Consider the following 19,476-nt stretch of genomic DNA (forward strand, 5'->3'; position numbering starts at 1 on the left):
AGTGAGCTGGTGAGGGTGTGTGGGTGGGTGAGTGAGTGAGCGTGTGGGTGGGTGAGTGTGTGTGTGTGTGTGTTGGTGAGTGTGGGGTGAGTGAGCTGGTGAGTGTGAGGGGTGAGTGAGTGAGTGTGCGGGTGAGTGAGCTGGTGAGTGAGCTGGTGAGTGAGCTGGTGAGTGAGCTGGTGAGTGAGCTGGTGAGTGAGCTGGTGAGTGAGTGAGTGTGTGAGTGAGTGTGTGAGTGAGTGTGTGGGTGAGTGTGTGGGTGAGTGTGGGTGAGTGTGGGTGAGTGTTGGTGAGTGTGGGTGAGTGTGGGTGAGTGTTGGTGAGTGTTGGTGAGTGTTGGTGAGTGAGTGTGTGGGTGAGTGTGTGGGTGAGTGTGTGGGTGAGTGTGTGTGAGTGTTGGGTGAGTGAGCTGGTGAGTGAGTGAGTGTGTGTGTGTGTGTGTGGGTGTGTGTGTGTGGGTGAGTGAGTGAGTGTGTGTGGGTGAGTGTGGGTGAGCTGGTGAGTGTGAGGGGTGAGTGAGTGAGTGGGTGAGTGAATGAGCTGGTGAGTGGGTGAGTGAATGAGCTGGTGAGTGAGTGTGTGGGTGAGCGAGGTGAGTGAGTGAGGGGTGAGGGGTGAGGGAGTGTGTGTGTGTGTGAGTGAGTGTGAGTGCTGGTGAGTGAGTGTGAGTGCTGGTGAGTGTGGGGTGAGTGAGTGAGTGTGAGGGGTGAGTGAGTGAGTGTGTGGGTGAGTGAGCTGGTGAGTGTGTTGGTGAGTGTGGGGTGAGTGAGCTGGTGAGTGAGTGAGTGTGGGTGAGTGTGTGTGAGGGTGTGTGGGGTGAGCTGGTGAGTGTGAGGGGTGAGTGAGTGAGTGAGCTGGTGAGTGAGTGAGTGTGTGTGTGGGTGAGTGTGGGTGAGTGAGTGTGGGTGAGTGAGTGTGTTGGTGAGTGAGTGTGTTGGTGAGTGAGTGTGTTGGTGAGTGAGTGTGTTGGTGAGTGAGTGTGTTGGTGAGTGAGTGTGTTGGTGAGTGAGTGTGTTGGTGAGTGTTGGTGAGTGTTGGTGAGTGAGCTGGTGAGTGAGCTGGTGAGTGAGCTGGTGAGTGAGCTGGTGAGTGTGTGGGTGAGTGTGTGGGTGAGTGTGTGGGTGAGTGTTGGTGAGTGTTGGTGAGTGTTGGTGAGTGTTGGTGAGTGAGCTGGTGAGTGAGCTGGTGAGTGAGCTGGTGAGTGAGCTGGTGAGTGAGCTGGTGAGTGAGTGTGGGTGAGTGTGAGTGTGGGGTGAGTGAGCTGGTGAGTGTGAGGGGTGAGTGAGTGAGTGTGTGGGTGAGTGAGCTGGTGAGTGAGTGAGTGAGTGTGTGGGTGAGTGTGGGTGTGTGTGTGTGTGTTGGTGAGTGTTGGTGAGTGTGGGGTGAGTGAGCTGGTGAGTGAGTGTGTGTGTGGGTGAGTGTGTGTGTGTGTGTGTTGGTGAGTGTTGGTGAGTGTGGGGTGAGTGAGCTGGTGAGTGAGTGTGTGTGTGGGTGAGTGTGGGTGAGTGTGTGTGTGTGTTGGTGAGTGTTGGTGAGTGTGGGGTGAGTGAGCTGGTGAGTGAGTGTGTGTGGGTGAGTGTGTGTGTGTGTTGGTGAGTGTTGGTGAGTGTGGGGTGAGTGTGGGGTGAGTGAGCTGGTGAGTGTGTGTGTGGGTGAGTGTGGGTGAGTGAGTGAGTGGTGAGCTGGTGAGCTGGTGAGTGTGAGGGGTGAGTGAGTGAGTGTGTGAGTGGTGAGCTGGTGAGCTGGTGAGTGTGAGGGGTGAGTGAGTGAGTGTGTGGGTGAGTGAGCTGGTGAGTGAGTGAGTGTGTGGGTGAGCGAGGTGAGTGAGTGAGGGGTGAGGGGTGAGTGAGTGAGTGTGTGGGTGAGTGAGCTGGTGAGTGGTGAGGGGTGAGTGAGCTGGTGAGTGAGTGAGTGAGTGTGTGGGTGAGTGAGCTGGTGAGTGGTGAGGGGTGAGGGGTGAGTGAGCTGGTGAGTGAGTGAGTGTGTGGGTGAGTGAGCTGGTGAGTGGTGAGGGGTGAGTGAGCTGGTGAGTGAGTGAGTGAGTGTGTGGGTGAGTGAGCTGGTGAGTGGTGAGGGGTGAGGGGTGAGTGAGCTGGTGAGTGAGTGAGTGTGTGGGTGAGTGAGCTGGTGAGTGGTGAGGGGTGAGTGAGCTGGTGAGTGAGTGAGTGAGTGTGTGGGTGAGTGAGCTGGTGAGTGGTGAGGGGTGAGGGGTGAGTGAGCTGGTGAGTGAGTGAATGAGTGTGTGGGTGAGTGAGCTGGTGAGTGGTGAGGGGTGAGGGGTGAGTGAGCTGGTGAGTGAGTGAGTGTGTGGGTGAGTGAGCTGGTGAGGGGTGAGGGAGCCTCATTTCCTGTGGAAACCGAGTGACCTCAGCAGAATTTAACGCGGAAACGCAGGCTCGTAACAAAGACAAAGCTCCCACAGGTAGCCTCTAGCAGGGCTATAAGGGCAAGTGCTGTTCCAACACCCAGACAAAGATCCCCCGTGTAGCCTCTAGCAGGCTGCAGGGGCAAGTGCTGTTCCACACACACACGGACAAAGATCCCCCGTGTAGCCTCTAGCAGGCTGTAGGGCCAAGTGCTGTTCCAACACCCACACAGACAAAGATCCCCCGTGTAGCCTCTAGCAGGCTGTAGGGCCAAGTGCTGTTCCTACACCCACACAGACAAAGGTCCCCCGTGTAGCCTCTAGCAGGGCTGTAAGGGCAAGTGCTGTTCCAACACCCACACAGACAAAGATCCCCCGTGTAGCCTCTAGCAGGCTGTAGGGGCAAGTGCTGTTCCAACACCCACACAGACAAAGGTCCCCCGTGTAGCCTCTAGCAGGCTGTAGGGGCAAGTGCTGTTCCAACACCCACACAGACAAAGGTCCCCCGTGTAGCCTCTAGCAGGCTGTAGGGGCAAGTGCTGTTCCAACACCCACACAGACAAAGGTCCCCCGTGTAGCCTCTAACAGGCTGTAGGGGCAAGTGCTGTTAGCGAGCACACGCAGACACACACGTCTACAGACACACACACACACGTCTACACACACACACACACACGTCTACACACCACCCACACACACGCACACACGCCTACACACACACACACCTACACACACACACGCGCCTACACACCACCCACACGTCTACACACCACCCACACGTCTACACGCACACACGCCTACACACACACACACGCCTACACACACACACACCTACACACACACACACACGCGCCTACACACACACACACACGTACGTACACACACACGGGAGCACGGTGGGGTCACAGGGAGTCACGACCTCACCACAAGCAGGAAACCAGGAGCAGAGACACCGCACCGATAACGCTCACCCAGCCACCAAAACACTCACTCAGCCACTCACTCACCCAGCCACCAAAACACTCACTCAGCCACTCACACACCCAGCCACCAAAACACTCACTCAGCCACTCACACACCCAGCCACCAAAACACTCACTCAGCCACTCAGCCACCAAAACACTCACTCAGCCACTCACCCACTCAGCCACTCACACACCCAGCCACCAAAACACTCACTCAGCCACTCACCCACTCAGCCACTCACACACCCAGCCACCAAAACACTCACTCAGCCACCAAAACACTCACTCAGCCACTCACCCACTCAGCCACTCACACACCCAGCCACCAAAACACTCACTCAGCCACTCACACACCCAGCCACCAAAACACTCACTCAGCCACTCACACACCCAGCCACCAAAACACTCACTCAGCCACTCAGCCACCAAAACACTCACTCACTCACCCACTCAGCCACTCACACACCCAGCCACCAAAACACTCACTCAGCCACTCACCCACTCAGCCACTCACACACCCAGCCACCAAAACACTCACTCAGCCACTCACACACCCAGCCACCAAAACACTCACTCAGCCACTCACCCACTCAGCCACTCACACACCCAGCCACCAAAACACTCACTCAGCCACCAAAACACTCACTCAGCCACTCACCCACTCAGCCACTCACACACCCAGCCACCAAAACACTCACTCAGCCACTCACACACTCACCCAGCCACCAAAACACTCACTCAGCCACTCACACACTCACCCAGCCACCCACACACTCACCCAGCCACCAAAACACTCACTCAGCCACTCACACACCCAGCCACCAAAACACTCACTCAGCCACTCACACACCCAGCCACCAAAACACTCACTCAGCCACTCACACACCCAGCCACCAAAACACTCACTCAGCCACTCACCCACTCAGCCACTCACACACCCAGCCACCAAAACACTCACTCAGCCACCAAAACACTCACTCAGCCACTCACCCACTCAGCCACTCACACACCCAGCCACCAAAACACTCACTCAGCCACTCACACACTCACCCAGCCACCAAAACACTCACTCAGCCACTCACCCACTCACACACCCAGCCACCAAAACACTCACTCAGCCACTCACACACTCACCCAGCCACCAAAACACTCACTCAGCCACTCACACACACACCCAGCCACCAAAACACTCACTCAGCCACTCACACACACACCCAGCCACCAAAACACTCACTCAGCCACTCACACACACACCCAGCCACCAAAACACTCACTCAGCCACTCACACACTCACCCAGCCACCAAAACACTCACTCAGCCACTCACACACTCACCCAGCCACCCACACACTCACCCAGCCACCAAAACACTCACTCAGCCACTCACACACCCAGCCACCAAAACACTCACTCAGCCACTCACACACCCAGCCACCAAAACACTCACTCAGCCACTCACACACTCACTCAGCCACTCACACACTCAGCCACCAAAACACTCACTCAGCCACTCACACACCCAGCCACCAAAACACTCACTCAGCCACTCACTCACCCAGCCACCAAAACACTCACACAGCCACTCACTCACCCAGCCACCAAAACACTCACTCAGCCACTCACTCACCCAGCCACCAAAACACTCACTCAGCCACTCACACACCCAGCCACCAAAACACTCACTCAGCCACTCAGCCACCAAAACACTCACTCAGCCACTCACCCACTCAGCCACCAAAACACTCACTCAGCCACTCACACACCCAGCCACCAAAACACTCACTCAGCCACTCAGCCACCAAAACACTCACTCAGCCACTCACCCACTCAGCCACCAAAACACTCACTCAGCCACTCACACACCCAGCCACCAAAACACACACTCAGCCACCAAAACACTCACTCAGCCACTCACACACTCACCCAGCCACCAAAACACTCACTCAGCCACTCACCCACTCAGCCACCAAAACACTCACTCAGCCACTCACACACCCAGCCACCAAAACACTCACTCAGCCACTCAGCCACCAAAACACTCACTCAGCCACTCACCCACTCAGCCACCAAAACACTCACTCAGCCACCAAAGCACTCACTCAGCCACCAAAACACTCACTCAGCCACCAAAACACTCACTCAGCCACTCACCCACTCACCCAGCCACCAAAACACTCACTCAGCCACTCACACACCCAGCCACCAAAACACTCACTCAGCCACTCACACACCCAGCCACCAAAACATTCACTCAGCCACTCACACACCCAGCCACCAAAACATTCACTCAGCCACTCACACACCCAGCCACCAAAACACTCACTCAGCCACTCACACACTCACCCAGCCACTCACACACTCAGCCAGCCACCAAAACACTCACTCAGCCACTCACACACCCAGCCACCAAAACACTCACTCAGCCACTCACACACCCAGCCACCAAAACACTCACTCAGCCACTCACACACTCACCCAGCCACTCACACACTCAGCCAGCCACCAAAACACTCACTCAGCCACTCACACACTCACCCAGCCACTCACACACTCACCCAGCCACTCACACACTCAGCCACTCACACACCCAGCCACCAAAACACTCAGCCACTCACACACCCAGCCACCAAAACACTCACTCAGCCACTAACACACCCAGCCACCAAAACACTCACTCAGCCACTCACACACCCAGCCACCAAAACACTCACTCAGCCACTCACACACTCAGCCACCAAAACACTCAGCCACTCACACACTCACCCAGCCACCAAAACACTCACTCAGCCACTCACACACTCACCCAGCCACCAAAACACTCACTCAGCCACTCACACACCCAGCCACCAAAACACTCACTCAGCCACTCACCCACTCAGCCACCAAAACACTCACTCAGCCACTCACTCACTCAGCCACTCACCCACCAAAACACTCACTCAGCCACCAAAACACTCACTCAGCCACTCACCCACTCAGCCACCAAAACACTCACTCAGCCACTCACACACCCAGCCACCAAAACACTCACTCAGCCACTCACCCACTCAGCCACCAACCCACCTCACTCACCCACCAACACACTCACTCAGCCACTCACCCACTCAGCCACCAAAACACTCACTCAGCCACTCACCCACTCAGCCACCAACCCACCTCACTCACCCACCAACACACTCACTCAGCCACTCACCCACTCAGCCACCAAAACACTCACTCAGCCACTCACACACTCAGCCACCAACCCACCTCACTCACCCACCAACACACTCACTCAGCCACTCACCCACTCAGCCACCAAAACACTCACTCAGCCACTCACACACCCAGCCACCAAAACACTCACTCACCCACCCACCCACTCACCCACTCACCCACCCACCAACCCACCCACCCACCCACCAACCCACCCACCCACCCACTCACCCACCCACCCACCCACTCTGCAGTGTGTAGGAGAGCGAGAGGGAGGCAGACACACGGGGGTGACCTTGCAAGCATCACGCACAACCCTGCTGTGCACGCCTTGTGTGGGTGAGCGAGCGAGCGAGTGGGTGAGTGGGTGGGTGAGCGAGGGAGCGGGTGAGCGAGTGGGTGGGTGAGCGAGTGGGTAAACGGGTGAGTGACTGAGTGAGCTGGTAAACAGATGGGTGAGCGAGTGGGTGAGAGTGGGCGAGCGAGTGGGTGAACGGGTGAGCGAGTGAGTGAGTGGGCGAGCAGGTGGGTGAGAAAGTGGGTGGGTGAGCGAGCGAGCGAGCGAGCGGGTGAGCGGATGGGCGGGTGAGGGAGTGGGCGGGCGAGCAGGTGGTCGGGCGGGCGGGCGAGTGAGCGAGTGGGCGAGTGGCTCACCGCTTCCGCCCCGGGTTGTAGAGGTTGAGCTGGGGGTGAGTGGCGAGGTGGACGCTCCACAGCTCCGTGTTGCCGACAGTCTGGGCAAAACACCTGCAGGGAGAGAGAGAGTTACTCACCCACCACTCACCACTCACCACCCACACTCACCACTCACCACTCCTCATCCCACTCACCAACACCCCACACCACCACCAACACCACTCACCACCCACACCACCCACCACCCCACCCACTCGCCCCCCCACTCACCACCCCACTCACTCACCCACCACCCCACTCACTCACCACCCCACTCACTCACCCACCACCCCACCCACCCACCACCCCCCCCACTCACCACCCCACCCACTCACCACCCCACCCACTCACCACCCCACCCACTCACCACCACCCCCCCCCCCACCACCACCACCACCACCACCACCCACATCACACGATCAGCCGACCCCCCCAGGTAGCGTCCGCGCTCCACGTGCCGCAGGGCCCAGCGCCCATCAGGCCTGGCCTGCAGGCCCCACTCACCACCCCACTCACTCACTCACCACCCCACTCACTCACTCACCACCCCACTCACTCACCACTCACACCCCACCACACCCACCCCACCACACCCACCCCACTCACACCCCACCACACCCACCCCACCACACCCACCCCACCACACCCACCCCACCACACCCACCCCACTCACTCACCACCCCACTCACTCACCACCCCACTCACTCACTCACCACCCCACTCACTCACTCACTCCACCCCACCCACTCACCACCCCACCCACCCACCACCCCACTTACTCACCACCCCCCCACCACCACCACCACCCACCTCACACGATCAGCCGACCCCCCCAGGTAGCGGCCGTGCTCCACGTGCCGCAGGGCCCAGCGCCCATCAGGCCTGCAGGCCCCACTCACCACCCCACTCACTCACTCACCACCCCACTCACTCACTCACCACCCCACTCACCACCCCACTCACTCACTCACCACCCCACTCACCACCCCACTCACTCACTCACTCACCACCCACTCACACCCCACCACACCCACCCCACCACACCCACCCCACTCACTCACTCACTCGCCACCCCACTCACTCACTCACTTACTCAACACCCCACTCACCCACTCACTCACCACCCCCCTCACCACCCACTCACCACCCCCCTCACCACCCACTCACCACTCACTCACTCACCACTCACACCCCACCACACCCACCCCACCCCACCACACCCACCCACTCACTCACTCACTCACCACCCCACTCACTCACTCACTCACCACCCCACTCACTCACTCAACACCCCACTCACTCACTCACCACCCCACTCACTCACTCACCACCCCCCTCACCACCCACTCACTCACCACTCACACCCCACCACACCCACCCCACCCCACCACACCCACCCACTCACTCACCACCCCACTCACTCACTCACTCACCACCCCACTCACTCACTCACCCACCACCCCACTCACCCACTCACCACCCCACTCACTCACTCACCCACCACCCCACTCACCCACTCACCACCCCACTCACTCACTCACTCACCACCCACTCACTCACTCACCACCCCACCCACCCCCCCCACTCACCACCCCCCCACCACCACCACCACCCACCTCACACGATCAGCCGACCCCCCCAGGTAGCGGCCGTGCTCCACGTGCCGCAGGGCCCAGCGCCCATCAGGCCTGGCCTGCAGGCCCCAGGCCGTGGCCGCCCCGGGGGTCTCCGCGTCGCAGCTGACGGCACCGTCGCGATCCGCCCCGAGCAGCCGCCCCAGGTGGGAGCGCAAGCTCACGGTGCCGCAGTCCGGCGCATCACCGGTGCCGGTGCCGGTGCCGGTGAGCGTCTCCAGCGTCCACGTCTGCTTCTTCTTGAGCGACGAGCCCGAGGCGGTGACCTTGAAGCCGAACGTCTCGGCCGTCAGGTAGCCGCCCGCACCGCTCACCAGGCCCAGCTGCAGGCTGCGGGGCGGACCGTCGGACATGGCGGCGGCGGTGGTGGCGGCGGTGGTAATAGGGATGATGGCGGTGGTAGTAGAGATGGTGGTGACGGTAACAGTAGAGGTGGTGGTGGTGACGGTAGAGGTGGTGGTGATGGTGGTGGTGGTGGCGGTGGTGGTAGGGATGGTGGTGGTGGTGGTGGTGGAGTGGTGGCTGATGGAAAAGAGACACGGAATCAGCTGCCTGCACCACCACGGACGGACGAGGAGGGAGGGAGAGGGGGGGGGGTGAGTGGCTGAGTGAGTGGCTGAGTGAGTGAGTGGCTGAGTGAGTGAGTGGCTGAGTGAGTGAGTGGCTGAGTGAGTGAGTGGCTGAGTGAGTGAGTGGCTGAGTGAGTGAGCGAGTGGCTGAGTGGCTGAGTGAGTGAGCGAGTGGCTGAGTGGCTGAGTGAGTGGCTGAGTGGCTGAGTGAGTGAGCGAGTGGCTGAGTGAGTGAGTGGCCGAGTGAGTGAGTGAGTGGCTGAGTGATTCGCCGAGTGAGTGAGTGGCTGAGTGAGTGGCTGAGTGAGTGATTGAGTGGCTGAGTGAGTCGCTGAGTGAGTGAGTGAGTGGCCGAGTGAGCGGCCGAGTGAGCGGCTGAGTGAGCGGCTGAGTGAGCGAGTGGCTGAGTGAGTGAGTGAGTGGCTGAGTGAGTGGCTGAGTCGCTGAGTAAGTAGCTGAGTGAGTGGCTGAGTGAGTAAGTGGCTGAGTGAGCAAGTGGGTGGCTGAGTGAGTGAGTGGCTGAGTGAGTGGCTGAGTGAGTGGCTGAGTGAGTGAGTGAGTGGCTGAGTGAGTGGCTGAGTGAGTGAGTGAGTGGCTGAGTGAGTGGCTGAGTGAGCGAGTGGCTGAGTGAGTGAGTGAGCGAGTGGCTGAGTAAGTGAGTGACTGAGTGAGTGAGTGGCTGAGTGAGTGAGTGAGTGGCTGAGTGAGTGAGCGAGTGGCTGAGTAGCTGAGTGAGTGGCCGAGTGAGTGAGTGGCCGAGTGAGTGAGTGAGTGGCTGAGTGAGTCACTGAGTGAGTAGCTGAGTGGCTGAGTGAGTGAGTGGCTGAGTGAGTGAGTGGGTGGCTGAGTGAGCGAGTGAGTGGCTGAGTGAGCGAGTGAGTGGCTGAGTGAGCGAGTGAGTGGCTGAGTGGCTGAGTGGCTGAGCGAGTGAGTGGCTGAGCGAGTGGCTGAGTGAGTGAGTGGCTGAGTGAGTGAGTGGCTGAGTGAGTGACTGACTGATTGAGTGTTAATGAACCGGACGTTCGAAAGACAACGTTGAGTCAACGTCCGGAAACCGTTGGCTCTGTGTGGAAGTTTCGCGGATTTCCGCGCCCCAATCCCACACCACCCCGACCGCCAACTCTTAAGTCCACTGGTCCCTCCCCTAGGTAGACTCGGCCTCAAATGTGTGCCTGGTGTAGCGGCGGTGCAGTGTAAACATGGGAGGGGGGGAGAGAGACAAAGGCGGCCGGGCGTGGGGTGGGGTGGTGGTGGTGGTAGTGGTGGTGTGGTGGGGGTGAGGGTGGTGGAGGTGGTGGTGGTGGTGGTGGTGGTGGGGTGGTGATGGTGGTGATGGTGGTGGTGAAGGGGGTGGTGATGGTGGTGTGGTGGGGGTGAGGGTGGTGGAGATGTGATGGTGGTGATGAAGGGGGTGGTGATGGTGGTGTGGTGGGGGTGAGGGTGGTGGAGATGTGATGGTGGTGGTGGTGGTGATGATGGTGATGATGGTGATGATGATGATGGTGGTGATGGTGGTGATGTTGATGGTGGTGATGATGTTGATGGTGGTGATGTTGGTGGTGATGGTGGTGGTGGTGATGTTGATGGTGGTGGTGGTGGTGGTGGTGATGTTGGTGGTGATGATGGTGGTGATGTTGATGGTGGTGGTGTTGATGGTGGTGATGGTGGTGGTGGTCACGCGCCCCAATCGTGTGCGTCACGACGCCGGCCTGCTGGGTGTGCCGCTCGCTACGCACAACACGGAGCCCCGACAGCGCAACAGGGGAGGCTACGGGGGGGGGGGGGGGGTCAATGAGTGAGTGGCTGAGTGAGTGGCTGAGTGAGTGATTGAGTGGCTGAGTGAGTCGCTGAGTGAGTGAGTGAGTGGCCGAGTGAGCGGCCGAGTGAGCGGCTGAGTGAGCGGCTGAGTGAGCGAGTGGCTGAGTGAGTGAGTGAGTGGCTGAGTGAGTGGCTGAGTCGCTGAGTAAGTAGCTGAGTGAGTGGCTGAGTGAGTAAGTGGCTGAGTGAGCAAGTGGGTGGCTGAGTGAGTGAGTGGCTGAGTGAGTGGCTGAGTGAGTGGCTGAGTGAGTGAGTGAGTGGCTGAGTGAGTGGCTGAGTGAGTGAGTGAGTGGCTGAGTGAGTGGCTGAGTGAGCGAGTGGCTGAGTGAGTGAGTGAGCGAGTGGCTGAGTAAGTGAGTGACTGAGTGAGTGAGTGGCTGAGTGAGTGAGTGAGTGGCTGAGTGAGTGAGCGAGTGGCTGAGTAGCTGAGTGAGTGGCCGAGTGAGTGAGTGGCCGAGTGAGTGAGTGAGTGGCTGAGTGAGTCACTGAGTGAGTAGCTGAGTGGCTGAGTGAGTGAGTGGCTGAGTGAGTGAGTGGGTGGCTGAGTGAGCGAGTGAGTGGCTGAGTGAGCGAGTGAGTGGCTGAGTGAGCGAGTGAGTGGCTGAGTGGCTGAGTGGCTGAGCGAGTGAGTGGCTGAGCGAGTGGCTGAGTGAGTGAGTGGCTGAGTGAGTGAGTGGCTGAGTGAGTGACTGACTGATTGAGTGTTAATGAACCGGACGTTCGAAAGACAACGTTGAGTCAACGTCCGGAAACCGTTGGCTCTGTGTGGAAGTTTCGCGGATTTCCGCGCCCCAATCCCACACCACCCCGACCGCCAACTCTTAAGTCCACTGGTCCCTCCCCTAGGTAGACTCGGCCTCAAATGTGTGCCTGGTGTAGCGGCGGTGCAGTGTAAACATGGGAGGGGGGGAGAGAGACAAAGGCGGCCGGGCGTGGGGTGGGGTGGTGGTGGTGGTAGTGGTGGTGTGGTGGGGGTGAGGGTGGTGGAGGTGGTGGTGGTGGTGGTGGTGGTGGGGTGGTGATGGTGGTGATGGTGGTGGTGAAGGGGGTGGTGATGGTGGTGTGGTGGGGGTGAGGGTGGTGGAGATGTGATGGTGGTGATGAAGGGGGTGGTGATGGTGGTGTGGTGGGGGTGAGGGTGGTGGAGATGTGATGGTGGTGGTGGTGGTGATGATGGTGATGATGGTGATGATGATGATGGTGGTGATGGTGGTGATGTTGATGGTGGTGATGATGTTGATGGTGGTGATGTTGGTGGTGATGGTGGTGGTGGTGATGTTGATGGTGGTGGTGGTGGTGGTGGTGATGTTGGTGGTGATGATGGTGGTGATGTTGATGGTGGTGGTGTTGATGGTGGTGATGGTGGTGGTGGTCACGCGCCCCAATCGTGTGCGTCACGACGCCGGCCTGCTGGGTGTGCCGCTCGCTACGCACAACACGGAGCCCCGACAGCGCAACAGGGGAGGCTACGGGGGGGGGGGGGGGGTCAATGAGTGAGGGGGTGGGTGAGTGGGTGGGTGAGTGAGCGAGTGGGTGAGCGAGTGGGTGAGCGAGTGGGCGAGTGGGTGAGCGAGTGGGTGAGCGAGTGGGTGGGTGGGTGAGTGAGTGGGTGAGTGAGCGAGTGGGTGGGCGAGTGGGTGGGCGAGTGGGTGAGCGAGTGGGTGGGCGAGTGGGTGGGCGAGTGGGTGGGCGAGTGGGTGAGCGAGTGGGTGGGCGAGTGGGTGGGCGAGTGGGTGGGTGAATGAGCGAGTGGGTGGATGAGTGAGTGAGTGAATGAGTGAATGAGCGATGCTGCTGCTTGCTACTAACAGCCCTTGCCCCAACATCCCGTCAGAGGCTACACGGGGGATCTTTGTCTTTGTGTGGGCTCACAGGAAGGAGGTTCTAAAAATGGGGAAGGAAATTGCCACTCCGGGAGATGGAATTAAACTGGTCGAGGCCATCAATAAGCAGCAGAGCAGATGCAATGGGTTATTTAAAAATGGTGAGATGTTGACTACCTCGCCTGGTGTACAGGAGGTCGTGGGTTCGATCCCAGACCCTGTGAGATGTTGACTACCTCGCCTGGTCTACAGGAGGTCGTGGGTTCGATCCCAGACCCTGTGAGATGTTGACTACCTCGCCTGGTATGCAGGAGGTCGTGGGTTCGATCCCAGACCCTGGGAGATGTTGACTACCTCGCCTGGTCTGCAGGAGGTCGTGGGTTCGATCCCAGACCCTGTGAGATGTTGACTACCTCGCCTGGTCTACAGGAGGTCGTGGGTTCGATCCCAGACCCTGGGAGATGTTGACTACCTCGCCTGGTCTGCAGGAGGTCGTGGGTTCGATCCCAGACCCTGGGAGATGTTGACTACCTCGCCTGGTCTGCAGGAGGTCGTGGGTTCGATCCCAGACCCTGGGAGATGTTGACTACCTCGCCTGGTCTGCAGGAGGTCGTGTGTCTCTCTCTGTGTGTGTGTCTCTCTCTGTGTGTGTGTCTCTCTCTGTGCGTGTCTCTCTCTCTGTGCGTGTCTCTCTCTCTGTGCGTGTCTCTCTCTCTGTGCGTGTCTCTCTCTCTGTGCGTGTCTCTCTCTCTGTGCGTGTCTCTCTCTCTGTGCGTGTCTCTCTCTCTGTGCGTGTCTCTCTCTCTGTGCGTGTCTCTCTCTCTGTGCGTGTCTCTCTCTCTGTGCGTGTCTCTCTCTCTGTGCGTGTCTCTCTCTCTGTGCGTGTCTCTCTCTCTGTGCGTGTCTCTCTCTCTGTGCGTGTCTCTCTCTCTGTGCGTGTCTCTCTCTCTGTGCGTGTCTCTCTCTCTGTGCGTGTCTCTCTCTCTGTGCGTGTCTCTCTCTCTGTGCGTGTCTCTCTCTCTGTGCGTGTCTCTCTCTCTGTGCGTGTCTCTCTCTCTGTGCGTGTCTCTCTCTCTGTGCGTGTCTCTCTCTCTGTGCGTGTCTCTCTCTCTCTGCGCGCGTCTCTCTCTCTGTGTGCGTGTCTCTCTCTCTGTGCGTGTCTCTCTCTCTGTGCGTGTCTCTCTCTCTGTGCGTGTCTCTCTCTCTGTGTGCGCGTCTCTCTCTCTGTGTGCGTGTCTCTCTCTCTGTGTGCGTGTCTCGAGAATGTGGACGTTGCTACGAATGTCCACGTGGTGATGATGATGATGATGATATCCCACGTGGCCTTAGCCACCGTGTTGTCGTTGCGATGTCCAGCTTGTACCGCTCCGATAAAGATCAACGGGGGGGGGGGGGGGGCCTTACACAGCTGATGAATTGAAAATAGTTTAGTTCATAGGCGGCCACAGCCGTCAAAACCCACTCGGTTTAAGCCGAATTCTTGCACGGCGAAGTTGGGTTATCGGGTCCACACGACGTCGTAGGGCGAGCGTTGACATTGGTACGGGTCACGGGGCGAACAACGCGGTCCGAATTGGTCTGTAGGGCACCGATAAGGGGGTGAAAGGTGTGATAATACTACTACAACCACACTAGATACATTACACTTACACACTACAACACTAAGCTACACCACTATATACTACACCAATATACACTACACACTACTATATATTACACTACACTATACACTACACTACTATACACTACACCACTAAACACTACACTAATAGCAGTGTATATTAGTGTAGTGTATAGTGTAATATATAGTAGTGTATATATTGCACTATGCACTAATATATTACACTATACACTACTATATATTAGACTATACACTAGACTACGAAACACTACATTAATAGTAGTGGTGTATAATGTATCGTGGTGTATAGTATTGTATATATATATTATACTATACATTACACTACACACTACACTACATGACGGTGTGAACAAGGTATCGCCATAGAACACCGCTCAAGCGCCCTGGGTACAACAACAAAGCTGCACTGTGAATTTCTATGAAGGGTGCAAAGGGAAAAATTTCTAAAAAAATTTCGAATATTTTATTATTTCATAACCCAACGCGTTCATTACGGTGTGGTTTCCCTCAGAAATGATGTTAGTTTCGTAAGTTCTCAATTTTTTTCACTGCTTTTAAGGCTCACAAATATTAAAACGGCTTAACGTTAACTTGAACGGGCCTGCAGAATTGTAACTTTACATTAAAATCGCACAAATTTTGCTTTATTTTAAAACCAACACGTTCATTGCGGTGTGGTTTCCCTCAGAAATGATGTTAGTTTCGTGAACGTAATTATTTAATAGCTTAAATTTTAGTTAACGTATCGTCTGAATCTTAAATATAAAAAAACTCACAAATCTTAAATTATTTAATAACAACCAACGCTTTCATTGCGGGTGTGGTTTCCCTCAGAAATGATGTTAGTTTCGTAATATTTCAATGTAACAGATTAACGTTTACTTAACGTAACTATACAATTACATGTAACTACGGAATCGTAGCCTTACATTAAAATCGCACAAATGTTAACATTATTTTATAGCCAAAGTGTTCATTGCAGTGTGGTTTCCCTCAGAAATGATGTTAGTTTCGTAATATTTCAATTTAACATATTAATGTTTACATGTAACCGCAGAATCGTAGCCTTACATAAAAAAAAAATCGCACAAATGTTAACACGTTATAACCAAAGTGTTCATTGCAGTGTGGTTTCCCTCAGAAATGATGTTAGTTTCGTAATTTTTCAATTATTTATCAGCTTAACGTTCTACGGAATCGTAGATTTACCTTAAAATATCACGAATGTTTGAATTATTTATCACCAAAGTATTCGTTGGTGTGAGGATTCCCTCATAAACGATGTCAGTTTCGTCATTTTTTACAAAAAATAACGCCCCTAAAATCTTGACATTTACGCCACTTAAACGCTCACCTGCTAAATTTTAAAGAATTCTTATCACCAACCTCCTCATTGCCGTGTGGTTTCCCTCGGTTATTTCCGTAATGTGTCGATTTAAATTAATGTATTTATCGATAGATCTACCACCTGCTTTAAATCGAAACTTAAAAATGTACGGATGTTAAATGATTTCATCATCAACCTCACATAATGATAGTTTGGTCATTAGGAGATAGACACTCAGAGATACATAGACTCATAGAGACCCACAGAGCCAGATAGACATAGACCCATATAGATACATAGACGACTCAGAGATACACAGAGACACATAGACTCATAGACCCACAGAGATGCATAGACCCATAGAGCTACATAGACCCATAGACCCAGAGATACATAGACAGACTCAGAGATACATAGATACATGGACATAGACCCATAGAGACACAGAGACACAGAGACACAGAGACCCACAGAGACACATAGACCCACAGAGACACAGACACATAGACCCACAGAGATACATAGACCCATAGACCCACACAGACATAGACTCATAGAGATACAGAGACACATAGACAGACTCATAGATACATGGACATAGATCCACAGAGACACAGAGACCCATTGACCCAAAGAGACACATAGACCCATAGACCCACACAGACATAGACTCATAGAGATACAGAGACACATAGACAGACTCATAGATACATGGACATAGATCCACAGAGACACAGAGACCCATTGACCCAAAGAGACACATAGACCCATAGACCCACACAGACATAGACTCATAGAGATACAGAGACACATAGACAGACTCATAGATACATGGACATAGATCCACAGAGACACAGAGACCCATTGACCCAAAGAGACACATAGACCCACAGACCCACAGAGACATATACCCATAGACCCACAGAGACCCACAGAGACCCACAGAGACCCACAGAGACCCACAGAGACCCACAGAGACGCTACAATACGAACTAGCTGGTTGTGCCTCAAGCCTGTTCCATCTGGGCAGGCTTCCTAGCTGCTACCGTAGGCGCACACCAGCCTCAACACCCGAGACAGCTTTCTTTAGAGCCTAGTCTCCATTGGTGTGGGACCAGATGACGCCAGAAGGCGCACAACTCAAAGACAGCGCACTATCAGAGTATTGAGAGCTCGGGGTTGAAGCATTTACACTATGAGACATCTCCTTTAGCAGTGGCAAAATATAGTGATAGGTTTTTACCCTTTCAACTGGTACAAAAACTGATACCTTTATACAAGGGATCAAGTTTGCAATAACCACAACACAAGCAGTCAAAATGCTAAATATAGTAATAGGTTTTTACCCTTTCAACTGGTACAAAAACTGATACCTTTATACAAGGCATCATGTTTGCAATAACCACAACACAAGCAGTGAAAATTCAAACAAAAAGAAAGAACTCTGATCATGATAATGGTATGCACTATCCTTGAAGTTGATTGGTCCACACCCGAGACAGCTTTTCTTAGAGCCTAGTCTCAATTGGTGTTGGACCAGATGACGCCAGAAGGCGCACAACTCAAAGACGGCGCACTATCAGAGTATTGAGAGTTCGGGGTAAGTCCAACACCAATGGAGACTAGGCTCTAAGAAAAGCTGTCTCGGGTGTGGACCAATCAACTTCAAGCACAGTGCATATCATCATCATCATCAGAGTTGTTTGCATTTTGACTGCTTGTGTTGCGGTTATTGCAAACATGATGCCTTGTATAAAAGGTGTCAGTTTTTTGTACCAATTGAAAGGGTAAAAACCTATCGCTATATTTTGCCACTGCTAAAGGAGATGTCTCATAGTGAGTAGGTTAAACGTTGAGTTTTACAAGGGCACCACGGGGCGACCAGCCCCTCCCCACCCTCCCCTCCCATTTTTTGATGCACGACGGATGGACACAATAATCCCATGTGGGCTGGTGTAACCAGGAGGTTCCTACCCCGAGTGACTGAGCAGCCTCCTAACACTCCTTCCCTTCATTAATGCTACCCCCATCCCCTCCCTTTGATGCTGCTAATCCTGCATAATGCACGGGCATCAGTAGTACTAATCCCATACCTGCATTCCCCATATCCCCTCCCTGTGATGCTGCTAATCCTGCATAATGCACGGGCATCAGTAGTACTAATCCCATACCTGCATTCCCCATATCCCCTCCCTTTGATGCTGCTAATCCTGCATAATGCACGGGCATCAGTAGTACTAATCCCATACCTGCATTTCCCATATCCCCTCCCTTTGATGCTGCTAATCCTGCATAATGCACGGGCATCAGTAGTACTAATCCCATACCTGCATTCCCCATATCCCCTCCCTTTGATGCTGCTAATCCTGCATAATGCACGGGCATCAGTAGCACTAATCCCATACCTGCATTTCCCATATCCCCTCCCTGTGATGCTGCTAATCCTGCATAATGCACGGGCATCAGTAGTACTAATCCCATACCTGCATTCCCCATATCCCCTCCCTGTGATGCTGCTAATCCTGCATAATGCACGGGCATCAGTAGCACTAATCCCATACCTGCATTTCCCATATCCCCTCCCTTTGATGCTGCTAATCCTGCATAATGCACGGGCATCAGTAGTACTAATCCCATACCTGCATTTCCCATATCCCCTCCCTTTGATGCTGCTAATCCTGCATAATGCACGGACATCAGTAGTACTAATCCCATACCTGCATTTCCCAAATCCCCTCCCTTTGATGCTGCTAATCCTGCATAATGCACGGACATCAGTAGTACTAATCCCATACCTGCATTCCCATATCCCCTCCCTTTGATGCTGCTAATCCTGCATAATGCACGGGCATCAGTAGTACTAATCCCATACCTGCATTTCCCATAACCCCTCCCTTTGATGCTGCTAATCCTGCATAATGCACGGGCATCAGTAGTACTAATCCCATACCTGCATTTCCCATATCCCCTCCCTTTGATGCTGCTAATCCTGCATAATGCACGGACATCAGTAGTACTAATCCCATACCTGCATTTCCCATAAATATGCTAAATTCCTCGTGATATGCAAATTCTTTTTTCAAGGCTCCCCCTTTCTTCCCCCCTTCCAACTCGGCTTATATACAAGCTCCAAGCGCGTGTGCTGTTTCATTCAGACGCTGTCGCCTCGACAGACCTGGTTTTCACCTGAGGACGGCTACTTGCGTTGTGGCCGAAACGTCGTGAGAATTATTTTATTATGTTTTATTTTTATTATTCTATTACTTCCCTCCTACGTGACGACTTTACCGAAAGAACCAAAAAGATGAGCAGCCTTATTCAGTATCACAGCGCTCACCTCCGTAGTGAGGAAAGGGTTAGAGAAAAGGTGCCCGAAACATTGCCCGCTTAAAAACATCCTGGGGACATTTCGATTTAAAGCTTCTTTCGTGACTGCAGGGATTCATCTTCTTGGTTCTTTCGGT

At 54.7% G+C, this 19,476-nt stretch overlaps 1 protein-coding gene across 1 annotated transcript in view; it reads right to left on the minus strand.

The window, feature by feature from the left end:
- Positions 1-19,476, minus strand: part of LOC144740479 (fascin-like) — a 51,832-nt gene that overhangs the window by 24,014 nt on the left and 8,342 nt on the right. The window contains exons 2-3 of the mRNA XM_078623332.1: positions 8,816-9,385; positions 7,179-7,271 (exon numbers count right to left, since the gene is read on the minus strand). Coding sequence (XP_078479458.1) covers positions 7,179-7,271; positions 8,816-9,186 — 464 coding nt within the window. The 5' untranslated portion in view covers positions 9,187-9,385. The remainder of the gene's footprint in view (positions 1-7,178; positions 7,272-8,815; positions 9,386-19,476) is intronic.

This window comes from Lampetra planeri, unplaced genomic scaffold (assembly GCF_965212315.1).
Source record: "Lampetra planeri unplaced genomic scaffold, kcLamPlan1.2.h2 scaffold_220, whole genome shotgun sequence".
Lineage (NCBI taxonomy): Eukaryota > Metazoa > Chordata > Hyperoartia > Petromyzontiformes > Petromyzontidae > Lampetra > Lampetra planeri.